Source organism: Caretta caretta, chromosome 2, assembly GCF_965140235.1.
Source record: "Caretta caretta isolate rCarCar2 chromosome 2, rCarCar1.hap1, whole genome shotgun sequence".
NCBI classification, from domain to species: Eukaryota; Metazoa; Chordata; order Testudines; family Cheloniidae; genus Caretta; species Caretta caretta.
Genome location: NC_134207.1, coordinates 135,479,363 through 135,493,566, shown reverse-complemented (window position 1 = coordinate 135,493,566; position 14,204 = coordinate 135,479,363). Strand labels below are relative to the sequence as shown.

Sequence of the window (14,204 nt, the reverse complement as noted above, 5' to 3'; positions counted from 1 at the left end):
ACTAGCAACCTGGAGGAACCTCCCCTGTGTGTTACCAGATTTTGCAGATTTCTCATGGAGGTGACCAAACATGTATCATGCAATGTACTTTATCAGTGCACTGTAATTTAGTTTTACTTATAACTAATGTTCTGCTTCATATTTTGAGAAACTAACAAAGTCTTAGTGAAAAACCTCATTATTGTACTCTACTAACTGGGGCAACACACAGGTTTTTGGTGAAAACTACTGGATTTACAGATGGGCAAAGTAAGAATGACCATGGTTCCACTGTATATCAGGAACAAAAAACAAAAAATGTAAAACATGTATTATTGGATTAATGCAAGCAAAACAGACAACTATTTTCTTTGGGAATGGCTTGTGTTTTCCAAATGTCTCTCTACAGTGCTGCAATCTGAATCAGATTGTGCAAATTCATTGTATTTCATGGTTTGCACTGATGAAATACTCTTAATTCAGGGACGCGGAATACACAGAGCATGATATATTTGAGTAGGGCTGTTGGAGTGTGTTGTATTTCTGTGCAAATGTGATTACAAAAAGATGGTCTTTGGTCACAGTGACAGGTTTCAGAGTAGCAGCCATATTAGTCTGTATTCGCAAAAAGAACAGGAGTACTTGTGGCACCCTAGAGACTAACAAATTTATTTGAGCATAAGCTTTTGTGAGCTACAGCTCACTTCATCGAAAGCTTATGCTCAGATAAATTTGTTAGTCTCTAAGGTGCCACAAGTACTCCTGTTCTTTTTGCTCATAGTGTGTATCAATAATGACAATAGTGTCATTTTGCAAAATACAAGCAGCACTGAGAGGTGTTTTTGCAGCTGCTCTCGGAATTACTTCCTCCCCACAAAGGAGCTCTACCCAAAGTCAGCCATCTTAGGGTTTTAGGAAGAAGTTCTCTTCTCTCCTCACTCTCATACCTATAATCCCGCCAAGGTATTGGCAGGGGATTGTCCTGTTAGCCCTGCCACACCTCCAGTCACATACTTGCAATAATATTTTTAGTAAATAAGAAGGAAAGGGATATCTGCAGAAGTTCTGGCAATCCATTCCACTGTGTCTGCACAGAAAGAGCTGTTATAATAACTACTAAAACCCCACAGAACATACACCACCTTTTAGTACTGTAGAGCTGAACAACTGTACACTCTTCCAATACACAATAAATACCTACAATTGCCAATACTTTGTGGGTAGATTCATAATTTTATGGTCACTATGATCAAGGTGGTTCTCAACCTTTCTGGGCTCAGGACCCATTCATAAACCTTGACAGCCTGTCACAACCCAGTAAATAGCTTTAGTGCAAAAAACACTTGTCTTACTAAGTATTCCTTACCCATGATATAGAATATACATGTTAACGTAACTGGTACTAAAAAGGACACGGTGCATACCATAACAGCAGCTACTGAAGTTCTGGTCCCTTAGGGCTGGCTGGCCTCCGGACGTTGTGACATTCAGGTCGCAGCACCACTCAGTTTTGGCCCAGCTCCCCTAACAAGGGACCTGCAGGGCCAAGTTTTTGTGAGTGGTTTTGTGACTTGGCAAATGAGGTCACAGTGCCACTCACTCAAATTTGGTCTGGCTGCCCACCCCGCCCATCATGATGGAGGGGCAGCTCGGCTAAACTCGAGTGGCACTGTGACCCCAGAAATCACAACACCAGGAGTGAGGAACTGAATTCAGCCAGCCCCGTGGGACTGCAGCCTTTTGGTTCATGAGCCACAGATTGAGAAACCCTGATCTAATCTGACATCCATAACACAGACCATGGAACTTCACCCAGTAATTTCACTTGTTCCTGATGATTTTAACAAATTTTTTGTGATTGTCTCTAATCCTGTCGGCCATAGTTATAGTTATAGAGGGTGGTACAAGCTGAAGAGATTTTATTAATAGGATCCAGCTCATGGCACAGTAATAACAGATGTCACAAGAATACTTAGGAAGGCATGTGTGTGTGCTCACACTGCAGATCCCCACTCCAGTGGAGAAGACCTTTTGGAACACAAAGGAAAGAAAGACATCTAGAGGGGAAATCATCTGTAGCCTCTTGGAAAAAGGTCATTAGAATGCATATGACTGAAAGAGAAGAATGAAGTACGGCTTAGGAATATTGAAGTCACTGAAGTCACGTTCTCAGGCCTTACGAAGATCTGTAAGGAAGCAAGGGATGGGGATGCATGAAACGGGGAAGGAACAGAAACTGATGATGCAAAATGTCCCTGTCCCTCACTATAAGGAAAGCAGAGTGGAAATGTCCCCATTCTGTGCCCAAATTTCTGCTTGTAAAATACTCCAGAATGCAAGATTTACATGTCAAGTTAATTTCATGCTCTACCTGCCTCACGCTGATTAGCGCAAATTAAATGTCATGCTACTCAACCTGAACTAGATGACTGCAATGCGGATATCACCCACTTCCACAAAAATATGTCTGTCATGAAATTAGGTAGTTTTATAGCTGCAAAAACAAATATACATAAATACCTTTTAAATAAATTGTACCGGACCCTTTTATTGGTTTTCAAATCCCATAGAGTATGTGCCACACTGAAATTAAGGTAGTACTAGGAAAAGAAATTGATAATTATGGTAATAGTAAGAGTCAGCTAATTACTGTAGCTAATTGCTGAAGCTAATGTGGGTGTGAAAGTTAAGGCTACTCAGAAAAATCCTCAATTAGTGTTAGTGCTTCCATTTCACCCGGCTTTCCATTCGATTTAATAATCTTATTTGATCACTTACTCCACATACCAGATTATCTTTATCGCACCCTTTCTCCCACAAAGACACATGGCTAGAAGAGACTGGAAAACTGCAGAAGTCCACGTACTACCATGGATTTGCTATTTCCAAATTTCAGTAAATGGTGCAGATAGTGTACGAAGCCTTGAAATGAGAGAAGCAGCAGAAATATGTACACTGGTCATGTAAAATAAGGTGGCTTGTTTTCTTTTAGTAAGAAGGTTAATTTTCCCATAAAAGAAAGGCTGCTTCCTGATTGCTCTGTATTTTTATTTGACAGATTTGTATGAACTGTCCCAGGAGCATAAGCAGCAGACACAGAAGGAAGTGATGCTTCTCTTTTATACACATAACCAGCCCTCACAGTGTACACCCAATAGTTATGAAGAAAAAAGCTATCTAGTTTATTCCAGATACTAAAATCTTAATGCAAATACCTTTGGAAGGGGAAGGGAGTACACTGTATTCTAATGGATGCTTGGGGTAAGATAGTTAAACAACAGAACACTTGTTTGGTTTTGTCAAAAAAAGTGGGAATGAATCAGAAAACGTACAGGTTCACAATCAATTGTGCAATAAGACGCTTTGTGCTTCCATCGCTCTATGTGTACGTCCCTTGTTATATCCTGTGGTGTCCTATTTCGGATATGCATTATTAATGTATTTACTTTGTAGCATCTCATTCCCACCACGTGTTGAGGAATTTGCACCTAGGTATGAATACATATGTCCTTTGTTATAAACTACTGTAATGGTAATTCTACATAAGTCGTGGTTGGAAGGTAAGGTGGGTGAATGTCTGATTGCCTTCCACTGCTGTCCTCTTTGCTCTGCAATTTAGTTGCTTTCCTTTCCAAGGAGTGGTGGGAGAGCGACTTCATATCCTGCATGCAAGGAAAGAAATGCTCCCTGTGATAGCAAAGTGTATGACAGAAAATTAGTCACTTCTGAGCAAAAACAGATTCTGATCTTCCATGAGGCACCTTATGCCCATGCGGAGTGCTGTTGAAGTGAGTGGGATTGCACATAGCCATGACCATGGACTGATCCTTCTGCAAGATTAGGACCCTACTTAGCTGCAGATCATGATAGCTTTCATTGAAACCACTATCAAGCAAAGAGATATGAAACTTATCACCCTTGAACCATAAAGAACTGGTCAAACAACTCACAATGACTTCCTTGAAGGAGTCTTTGTCATTGATTGTCTTATCCGCTACACATCCAGACTGATTCAGGTAGTGGTAGTGCTCTGGTACAGATAAGTAAAATGCATCTGCAAAGAGAAAAAAACAAGTCACCATCTTAGAAGTTAAAAAATTAATTCGTGTTTCATTTACTTGAGATATGCATGAGCAGGGACACAAACTCAAGTGGTTTATAGCAGTGGTTCTCAACCAGGGGTATACGTACCCCTGGGGGGTACATAGAGGTCTTCTAGGGGGTATATCAACTCATCTAGATATTTGCCTAGTTTTACAACAAGCTACATAAAAAGCACCACCGAAGTCAGTACAAACTGAAATTTCATACAATGACTTGTTTATACTGTTCTATATACTATACACTGAAATGTAAGGACAATATTTATATTCCAATTGATTTATTTTATAATTACATGGTAAAAATGGGAAAGTAAGGAATTTTTCACTAATAATGTGCTGTGACACTTTTTGTATTTTTATGTCTGATTTTTTTAAAGAAGTAGATTTTAAGTGAGGTGTAAGTTGGGGGTACGCAAGACAAATCAGACTCCTGAAAGGGATACAGAAATCTGGAAAGGTTGAGAGCCACTGGTTTATAGCAATGGAAAATGTATCACATTCATTGGAGAATTTTCAATTTATCTAGCTGTGAAACACTATAGTCTGTACTCTTCATTGCACGCAGGCAGTTAGCCAAAAAGGTGGTGCTAACACAGCTTAGACATTTTTACACAAATGCTATTTCTCTTGCTGTTAAGGGGGTTAATCTTCATGACAAGAGACTGTGAGAGTACGATTCCTTCTCCTCTCTTCCCTTTGGAATTTCCTAGTGCCCACCCAAGATACTAAGTGACAAACCCACAACACAGTGTCCAGCCCGAGTAACTATCCCAAGGTCACAAAGTGAGTCTGCGGCAGCTGGGAATAAACCCCAGGAGGCCTGGTGGCATTCCTATGCTAGAGACACCGCTTGTAGCAAGATGAGCTCACAAAACATGCTCGGTGAATTCAGATTAAATAAATAACCTATTTCTCTTGTTCGGTTATTGGTTTACCACAGCACTGTCATCGCAAGATGGCGTTTCATGACTGAAATAGTACTGGCAAAGAGCCATTGCAAACAGTTGTGTGAGCTGAGCTTTGTCACTCACCTTTCTCTTCCTCTTCTATCCCTGCCAGCAGTGCATAGAATATGTGATAATTTCTCTCCCCAGGGTTCTGCCTTACTACTCGGTTCTGTCAAAGCAAATAAGATGTTTAGGGGATTACTTTTAAAGGGAACCTACTCACCAGCAAGTTTTGAGAAAGTCTATGAATAAAACAAAAATACTGGATGACAGCAAATGTTGACTTACTTTTTCTAATAAATCTTTAGTGTGGAAGAAAGTGATCCATCAAGGAATAAAACGGTGAAGTTAAAGAACTATATGTTTACAACTCCTGAGTGGTTTGACTTCAGAGAGAAAAAAAACCATTGTGGTCTATGTCATGTATCTGTTTGCACAGCAAAAGGAGGAGAGTTTCCCTAACTAACACATTCAGCCACTTCTAATCCCAAAGGTTTTTTCAACAGAGCATACTGAAGTATCGTCATATTCTGGACCAAATGAGGATTTGAAGTGACACCTACCTTTTCGCCTAACTTTCTGTTTGCTGGTTAGTTTGGTGCCTACTTTAAGGGTGAAATTTACCCACCTTGCATGAAGTGTGAACAAATAACTTTTGTGCAAAGATCTAGGCAGGCTGAGTGTGTGGGGACAGAATCACCCTCCTCAAAGACACGCAAGCAGGATGCAGCTGTTCCACAGCCAGTAATCCTGCAACAAGGCAGGAATAGGAACCACAACCCAACAGCCCTATACAGGGCCTATGGCTACTTCATCTATGTAACTGCAAATCCTGAGGATACACTCCTAATTCCCCAACCTGCAGCATCCGATGTGGAACTGGTGCATAGTCCAGCGTGGCTGAGTGCAAGCAGCGTGGCCAACCTGAGGCTGCCCCCCTCACACAATGGGCTCTGTACAGCCTCTCACTTCTGCTCTGTACAGGGCTACCCTTGCCCATTATGCCCTTGGCTGGTGAAGAGCTGGTAATCAGAGTTTTTCCCATGAAGTTAAGATATTATTAACTCACTCTGAAGAAACATGCACACTAGCCATAATACCAGAAATGAGAGAGAAAGTTTGATGATTTTATATCTAGATAAAGGAATGGATAGATGGACACACACACACTGAATCTGGACTTACTGATTTCTCTTGAAGTTTACTCAGGACAGTTTTTTTAACCTGAAATCTTTGGGTGTGGGCAGAGGGACAGGCAAAGGCTAATATTTCCCCCCACTACTCTCCACAGAACAGATACAGGGAACACGTCACCCTGAACTACAAAGGCACTCAGCAAGAAGAGAGGATACAATCTACAATTCTTCCTCCCTGGATGTTTCCCTTCTGACAGATGTTCAGCTGAACAAACTTCCCAAAGCGACTCGAGTTGTTGTTGTAAACAGTCTTCGCGTTGCCAAAAGCTTCCATAATTGGGCTGTGAAAATAAGGGAGGACAACAAAAGTATTAACTTGTGACTGGAATACCATTGATAGGAGCAATGCACTCCAGTACTCAAGGAAAGGCACAATCCCCATAAAGCCCAGCTCTAACATTATCCTCAGACGTGGCCTACATCCTTAATCATTGCCATAGCTCTAGACCAGGGGTTCTCAAACTTCATTGCACCACGATCCCCTTCTGACAACAAAAATTACTACATGACCCCAGGAGGGGGGACTGAGCCCACCTGAGCCCCACCGTCCAGGGGCTGAAGCCCTTGTCCAGGGGCCAAAGCCAAAGTCCAAGGGCTTCAGCCCCAGGCAGGGGGCCTGTAACCTGAGTCTGACCACCCAGAGCTGATGCCCTTGGGCTTTGGCCCTAGACAATGGGGCTTGGGCCCCGGGCCCCAGCAAGTGTAAGCCAGCCCTGCCGACCCCATTAAAATGGGCTCACGGCCCACTTTACGGTCCTGACCCACAGTTTGAGAACTGCTGCTCTAGACACCTGTTATACCACAGGCTGTATGTCTGCAGGTAGTAAAGTAGCTATACTACTAAATAACAAAAAGACATTAGCTACTGTACAGCTCTGAACTGAAACAGGATTTATTATAACAGGTCTATATTATAAGTGTTGTTTAGTGTTCGCATTATAGTAAAGACAGAGGCCCCCAGTCAAGCCAGGACCCAATTTGCCAGCGTGCCATATGGGCGTATAGGAGACCGTTCTCGCCCTAAAGAACTTGCACAATCTTACTTTAGTGGGTGAAAACAGAGATGGGGGAGGGACAGTGATAACAACAGATCTGTTCATAGTGTAGTTGTGCACAACTTCTTGTTAAAACGTTGAGTGAATTTAGTGCTTGTGGAAGGTACCTGATTAACAGCAGACAGATCCATCAAATCAGCTTGCTTGATTTTTCCTTACCTCAGCAAGCTACCTACAGTCACCCTGCTGATCCTTACTACCCCATTCTGTTTCCCTTTAGTTCCTCTTCAAACCTCTCTCCTATCCACCAAATAATAAAATCTTCTCACCCCATCCACCTCTCCCTCTCTCGCACCTCCTGCTGCCTTCCTCACTACCATCCCCTCAGCTCAGCCCCAAACAAAAATGAAAAAAAAATTACTAAGAAACAATCCCAATTTGTACAAAACCACTTCATGCATTGTGCAGAACCATTCTATTCGTGATTCTGTTACTGTGACCCAGGCCCTCCCCCACTGCCACGCTTATTGTTTTCTAAATGCACCCATGCATCATGTGTAAAATAGATGGCAAGTTCTTCAACGCAGGGCCAGTCTAGTTTGTTCTGTAAAATGCCTTGCATTTGGGTGATTTATAAATACATAACACACACAAATAATCAGTAATGCTATAGCATCCGCAGGGCAGGCTCTGTCTACGCTGCCTTATCAATATACTTCAAACCTGACCTAGAGAGATTGCCCCTGAACTATAGGTCACTGCCCACAACCTTGCCTCTGAAATAAGACTACCCAAGAGTGTGCGAGCTATAATTTGGCTATATAGTCACTACAGAATCAACTCATTTATTGTAGGCCATCAACCAGCTTTCAGTCGCTAGCCTCTCAAGACTACATTTGATCCAGCGTTGTAGGAGTAAAAGCTCCTGTGGCCCTCTACAAGCTGTCTGAAACATCCAGGTCCCACATATACTTTTGATGCAACAGAATCTCCTTTCTGACAATCTGCGGTAGATTATTGGAGCCTGTGGTACAGACAGCCTTTACTAAACCCTTCCTCCTAATTTATTATCCAGCATGTAAATATCACTGAGACAACAGTCAACAGAGATATGGAGGTTTTTTCAAATAGAATTAAATTAATGGAGACACCAAACGAAAGTACCAAAGCTGTTTCTGGAGTACATCTCTACCAAACAGGGAAAACAGAAAAGTAAAACTCTTAATGGCCTTATCGCACAGAAATTTTGAATCAATGTAGCTCCACTGATGTTTATTTTGATTTTTTTAAATTACAGCTGTAATTTAAAATGTAAGGGGGAAAACAGTGGAAAATCCATAGTGCGTATGAAATTCCAAAAGAGAAAAAAAATCACTGGGAAAAACCTGCAATGTAAATCAAGAGGTCTGCACACACCAAGAATTGGCGTCTGTAACATAGAACTTACAGCCAAAGAACCGCCAACACTGGAGATGGAAAAGACCTGCTGGGTCATCTGTCCATTCCCTGGGTGCCAGTGCAGGATTATTTTCCAGTGTTTTGTGCAGGAGTCTAGTTTTAAATGTCTTCAGCTTCAGTGGTTGTTCTACCTCTGTCACTCTGTATTGTGTGCAACACTATGGACCATGTCTGAGGATATGAACACAGTACCTGCTCTCAAGAATAGCTTGCTCCACACAGGAGGTCTTTTCCTTATGGGACAGTTCCAGCGAATGTTGGCTCATGGCAGATAAGAACTTGAGAATCAGCTTAGTACTTTCTGTCTTACCAGCACCACTTTCACCACTGAAAGACAAAAAACCATACCACAGTGTTTTTACTTTGACTATGCTCATGGGGGGAAAAAATCCTTGGTTTGGCCTACATCAAGGCACTCACGAGCCAAAGTGAAGGGAGTGATTAGAGAGGGCTGTCAGACCATGACAATTTGATTGAGTGAGATTTAAAATACTCTGAGAATTTAAATGTCTCATTGGAACACAGTACAAAACTCATAATAGCTCCATGCTTCTGCAGCGCTTTTCAGCCAGGATCTCAATTTATTAACATATGACAAGCACCCCTTCAACTCCTGTGAGGCACCCAAGGGCTACAGAGATGACATAATACACCTGAAGTGAATACTTGCTGAAGTGCAACCACCGCGGAATGGAAAATAGCGGAAGGAGGCATGGCCACATGGCTACGGCTACGTTAAAATCCGCTATAAAGCTAATCCAAAATCAGGAGTCTTCCACCATGAGGGAGACTTGGTATGGCTGCAGCATGGTTATTTGTAGAAGGATAACCATAGGGGAGGTTTCAGAGTAGCAGCCGTGTTAGTCTGTATTCGCAAAAAGAAAAGGAGTACTTGTGGCACCTTAGAGACTAACCAGTTTATTTGAGCATAAGCTTTCGTAAACTACAGCTTACATCATCAGATAGGGGAGGGAGCCTTGGTGTGAAACAGAGCATTAATAAGTGTGTAGGCGGTCATCTATGCACATTTATGCCATCATGTGCCAGCAATGCCCCTCTGCCATGTACATTGGTCAAACTGGACAGTCTCTACGTAAAAGAATAAATGGACACAAATCAGATGTCAAGAATTATAACATTCATAAACCAGTCGGAGGACACTTCAATCTCTCTGGTCACGCAATCACAGACATGAAGGTCGCTATCTTAAAACAAAAAAACTTCAAATCCAGACTCCAGCGAGAAACTGCTGAATTGGAATTCATTTGCAAATTGGATACTATTAATTTAGGCTTAAATAGAGACTGGGAGTGGCTAAGTCATTATGCAAGGTAGCCTGTTTCCTCTTGTTTTTTCCTACCCCCCCCCCAGATATTCTGGTTTTACTTGGATTTAAACTTGGAGAGTGGTCAGTTTAGACCAGCAGGAGAGTGAGTTTGTGTGTGTATGGGGGTGGGGGGGAAGTGAGAAAACCTGGATCTATGCAGGAAATAGCCCGACTTGATTATGTAAAGAGTTGTCACTTTGGATGGGCTAGCACCAGCAGGAGAGTGAATTTGTGTGGGGGGGTGGAGGGTGAGAAAACCTGGATTTGTGCTGGAAATGGCCCACCTGCTGATCACTTTAGATAAGCTATTACCAGCAGGACAGTGGGGTGGGAGGAGGTATTGTTTCATATTCTCTGTGTGTATATAAAGTCTGCTGCAGTTTCCACGGTACACATCTGATGAAGTGAGCTGTGGCTCACGAAAGCTCATGCTCAAATAAATTGGTTAGTCTCTAAGGTGCCACAAGTACTCCTTTTCTTATTTATGGCACTGCATACTTAAATATTATTATTACTGTTCATAATAAAGATTATGATGATACAGGTTTCTTTTAAACAAAGGTTTTTCATGTAGGGTCAGACTCTAAACTTAGTCATACCAGCATAAATCCACAGCACCTCTATGTACTTTTACTCATTTTATTTTATATATAAAAATTATATAAATTATATTTTATTTTAAACAAACAGAATCTAAAACACCTATTGCCACTTATAGCAACTAATCCAATTTGGTAAAATTATATGCAAAATTTGTGCCAAAACAAAGGGAAAAGTTAAATGTGCAGAACATTTAAAGACCCATTGATATTTGAAAAAATAGACCATTTAAAAACAATCAATGCTCATACAAACAGAATATGAAATACTGAATTTCTATTACTAGACCATTTGCTTAAAAACAGTGAGCCAAATTTTGCTTTCCTGTCCAATCCCATTTCCTTCAATAATGTTGTATGTGGGCAAGTTCAGAGCATAATTTAACCAATAATTTAACTTATCTTATTTCCTAAAAACTCAATTATCTGACTTGCTTATTTCTCCCCTGAAGTCATGGGACAAAATTTTGACTTTAAATACATGCACTTAATTCCTATTTACTTTCATGGAAATTGTGCACACTTAAGTCCTGATCCCACCCCCACATTGCAGCCAACAGGAATTCTGTCATTGACTTTAACAGATGAGAACTGTGTACATATACAATGCACTGTTTGGTTATTAGCCAAAAGTGGTGAATGTAGTGCCCTTATGTCATCACAGGGATTTCTAGTGAGGAGCAAAGAACATATACAGCCCCAAGAAGCAAACATCAGATTTCCATGCAAGTACACTTCAACAATTAAAAATAAAATAAAATAAAAATCAGGGAAGAGAAATCTAGAATAAATAAATAAAATCTAGAATAAATATATAAAATGTATCGAGAGATCCGTGTCTAAATGTTTTGCATAGCTTTCCAGAAGGTGTCAGCAACTCTTAAAAATGATTCACAACTTCATATAAGACATAGTATATTTATTCTGATAAGTGCTGGAGTCTCTTCAACCCTAGCATTGTAACAGGCTCTTGGCTGACCTTCCTTCATCCATCACACATTTACATTCTATCCAAAATTCTGCAGTACATTTAATTTATTTTGACCTTTTATAACTCTCATGCTATCTTTCTATTACATTGGCACCCTGCGCACATGAGAATTAGCAATAGCACTTCCAGGATTCATTTTTAAAGAGCTTTATACTTCAGTGCCTTTATATTTGCCAGGTAAAGAACAACAAAACATCCACTTTACTGATGTCTATTTTCCTGCCTACACTCTGCCCTCTGGGTCAAGATCTTTGGCTGGCATACATCAGCACAGCCTCACTGCAGTTATCTGGGTGTCAGAGCTATGCCAATGGAGGCCAGCTAAGGATCTGGATCGCTTGCCGATTAATGATTAGAGTTGCCATTTCTGTCCTGTGCCATGGGCCAAATTCTGCTCTGACTCACTCCAGTGTGAATCTGAAGTAATTGTACGGAAGCCAATGGAGTCACTCTGGAGTTATACTGGGGGTAACTGGGAGCAGCATTTGGCTATACTTCTGTGTCAGGAATGCTTTTAAATTTGGTTTTAAAAGTTTTTTTTCTTCCTATTTCTAATATAGTTGGTACCATGCTTAGTTATGTTTTGCTGCTGCTTTCTTTGCAGCTCTTTGACACAATGCAAGTTATTTTATAAATCAATTCTTATTAACAAAAATATGAAAAAACACCAAGTACTCCAAACTTTCCATTAATTTGCATGACTGCTACAACTCAAACGCTTACACTGTGTGGTGGTAGTTCAGTCCTACAAAATCCTCAGGGAAGTAGACTCCCTTTAGTGTGCACTCAACCTTTCAACTAACCTCTCACCCCAAGCATTTTTAAACGCAAAGCCTGTTCCAATCCATTACATTCAGTGCTCTGGATACACTAAGTATGACAGCAGTCTGTGAGGTCCTCATTTTGGAAATCTTTAATCTTTCTCCATCACTTGTTCCACATGTCGTGCTTTGTGAAGGGCAAAACAGTCTGAACTTTGGACTACTGCAGGGGGAAGAGGATCAGTAAAAGAGACTTCTCACTCCGAGGGCTTTCATATGCAAATGACTGAACCGACACACTCTAAATCACTCCTCAGTTCAATCTTTTGGCTTTATAACTTATATGACAGATAAAAAATAAAGCCCCCACAGCAAACATGGTTCTTCAAATGCACTGTTTAATCTTGGTATGTCAGTCTCATAAATAAAGTCTTCCCATCAAAAAGTTTGGGTCTTGTCCAAAAAGTAGCTTGTTTTATGTTGATCTTCAATCCGAGCGAAAACGTTTCAGGCAACCAGCTGATAATAAAATAAACAGTCTGACATTGGGTTGTGATTTCAGGTTTGCTGTCTCCATTTCTTTAGTTGTTTTAGGATCTGTATTTTTTTAAGCTTTTAATTTAAAAAATGGAAGAACTACAAACATACAAGGAGAGGACTACACATGGATAAGGCCAGCTAAAAATCAAGGTAAGGTGTTACCCTACATCTGCACTAGGAAAAAGGTCAAGTTTAGGTCTGACTTAGCCAATGTGTTATCTATGCCCAACCTAAACTCGACCACTTTTCCTAGTTAAGGCAACTGCCCCGCGAGCTGAAAAAGGGAGGATTCCTCTGCCACCCCTGCAGAGATACCCAGAGCCCAGTCCAGCTACTCAGGCTGAGTGCCAGGCCTGGAGTTCGTCTCCCCAAATACAACAGTGACACGTTATTTTGCAATCTGTCTGTTGTGTTATAATAGCTAATTGTTTCGAATGAAATGATCCTGTGATGTAAGGTGTAGACTGATACAAAGTATAAAGCAATACGAATGTGTCTCAGTGTAGTCATCTCTGTATCAAAGGCTTTAAGTATATAAACTGCATCAGTAATATTCAGCCTGGTAGACCTCAAGGGCCACTTCACACAGTGCCAGTGTCAATGAAGTAATGGAGTCACATGATAATCACAGCATGCTATGCACACACTGGACAGCAGTGTTTGCAACATGGTATTAGATCAGTATGTTAGGATGCTGCATCATTGTGACTCAGTATTATCGTGTAATAATGCAGCACTGTCCAACAGAAATTGCATAATTACGGTCTTTCTGCAACTCCATTTAAAACAATTCCTCACCATTCCCCTGGCTTTTACATGGTAAAGGTGGCTTTATATTAATAAACACTGCGTTTTATTTTGCAATCTGAGTCAGTCCTGGATTACACTCCCATTTTCCTACCTTACCTCTCCAATTAGAGAAAAATTCATAGCATTTAAAAATAATCCCACATATTTGTTTTTAAATTATGTTCTGAACTAATGTTTTCATAGGAGTCTCTTCAAAAAAATTGTAAAACTGATTAACTCCACTAGGGGGTGCTTCATCCCTAGACAATTCCAAATGGTGCTAAATGCCTTTAGTTTATAAGGCAGTTCTCACCTCCTATAATTTTAGATACAGCATAACATTGAACAAGAGCAATACATTGGGATTTGAAAGCTGACAACTCACAACTTAATTTTAGCTTCATTTGTGTACAATACTTGTTTTACATCATAGTTTTCAAGATGGAATTTGCTAAGATTTCCTTCGGTGCCTTCTTTTGCAGGCAGCATAACACTCTGAATTCAGAAACGTGGCAGCTA

The 14,204-nt window shown here is 40.7% G+C and overlaps 1 protein-coding gene across 1 annotated transcript in view; it reads right to left on the bottom strand.

The window, feature by feature from the left end:
• The window catches only part of MYO10 (myosin X), a 295,459-nt gene that overhangs the window by 100,558 nt on the left and 180,697 nt on the right, over window positions 1-14,204 (bottom strand). The window contains exons 5-9 of the mRNA XM_075125436.1: window positions 8,871-9,005; window positions 6,382-6,506; window positions 5,318-5,331; window positions 5,114-5,198; window positions 3,930-4,033 (exon numbers count right to left, since the gene is read on the bottom strand). Coding sequence (XP_074981537.1) covers window positions 3,930-4,033; window positions 5,114-5,198; window positions 5,318-5,331; window positions 6,382-6,506; window positions 8,871-9,005 — 463 coding nt within the window. The remainder of the gene's footprint in view (window positions 1-3,929; window positions 4,034-5,113; window positions 5,199-5,317; window positions 5,332-6,381; window positions 6,507-8,870; window positions 9,006-14,204) is intronic.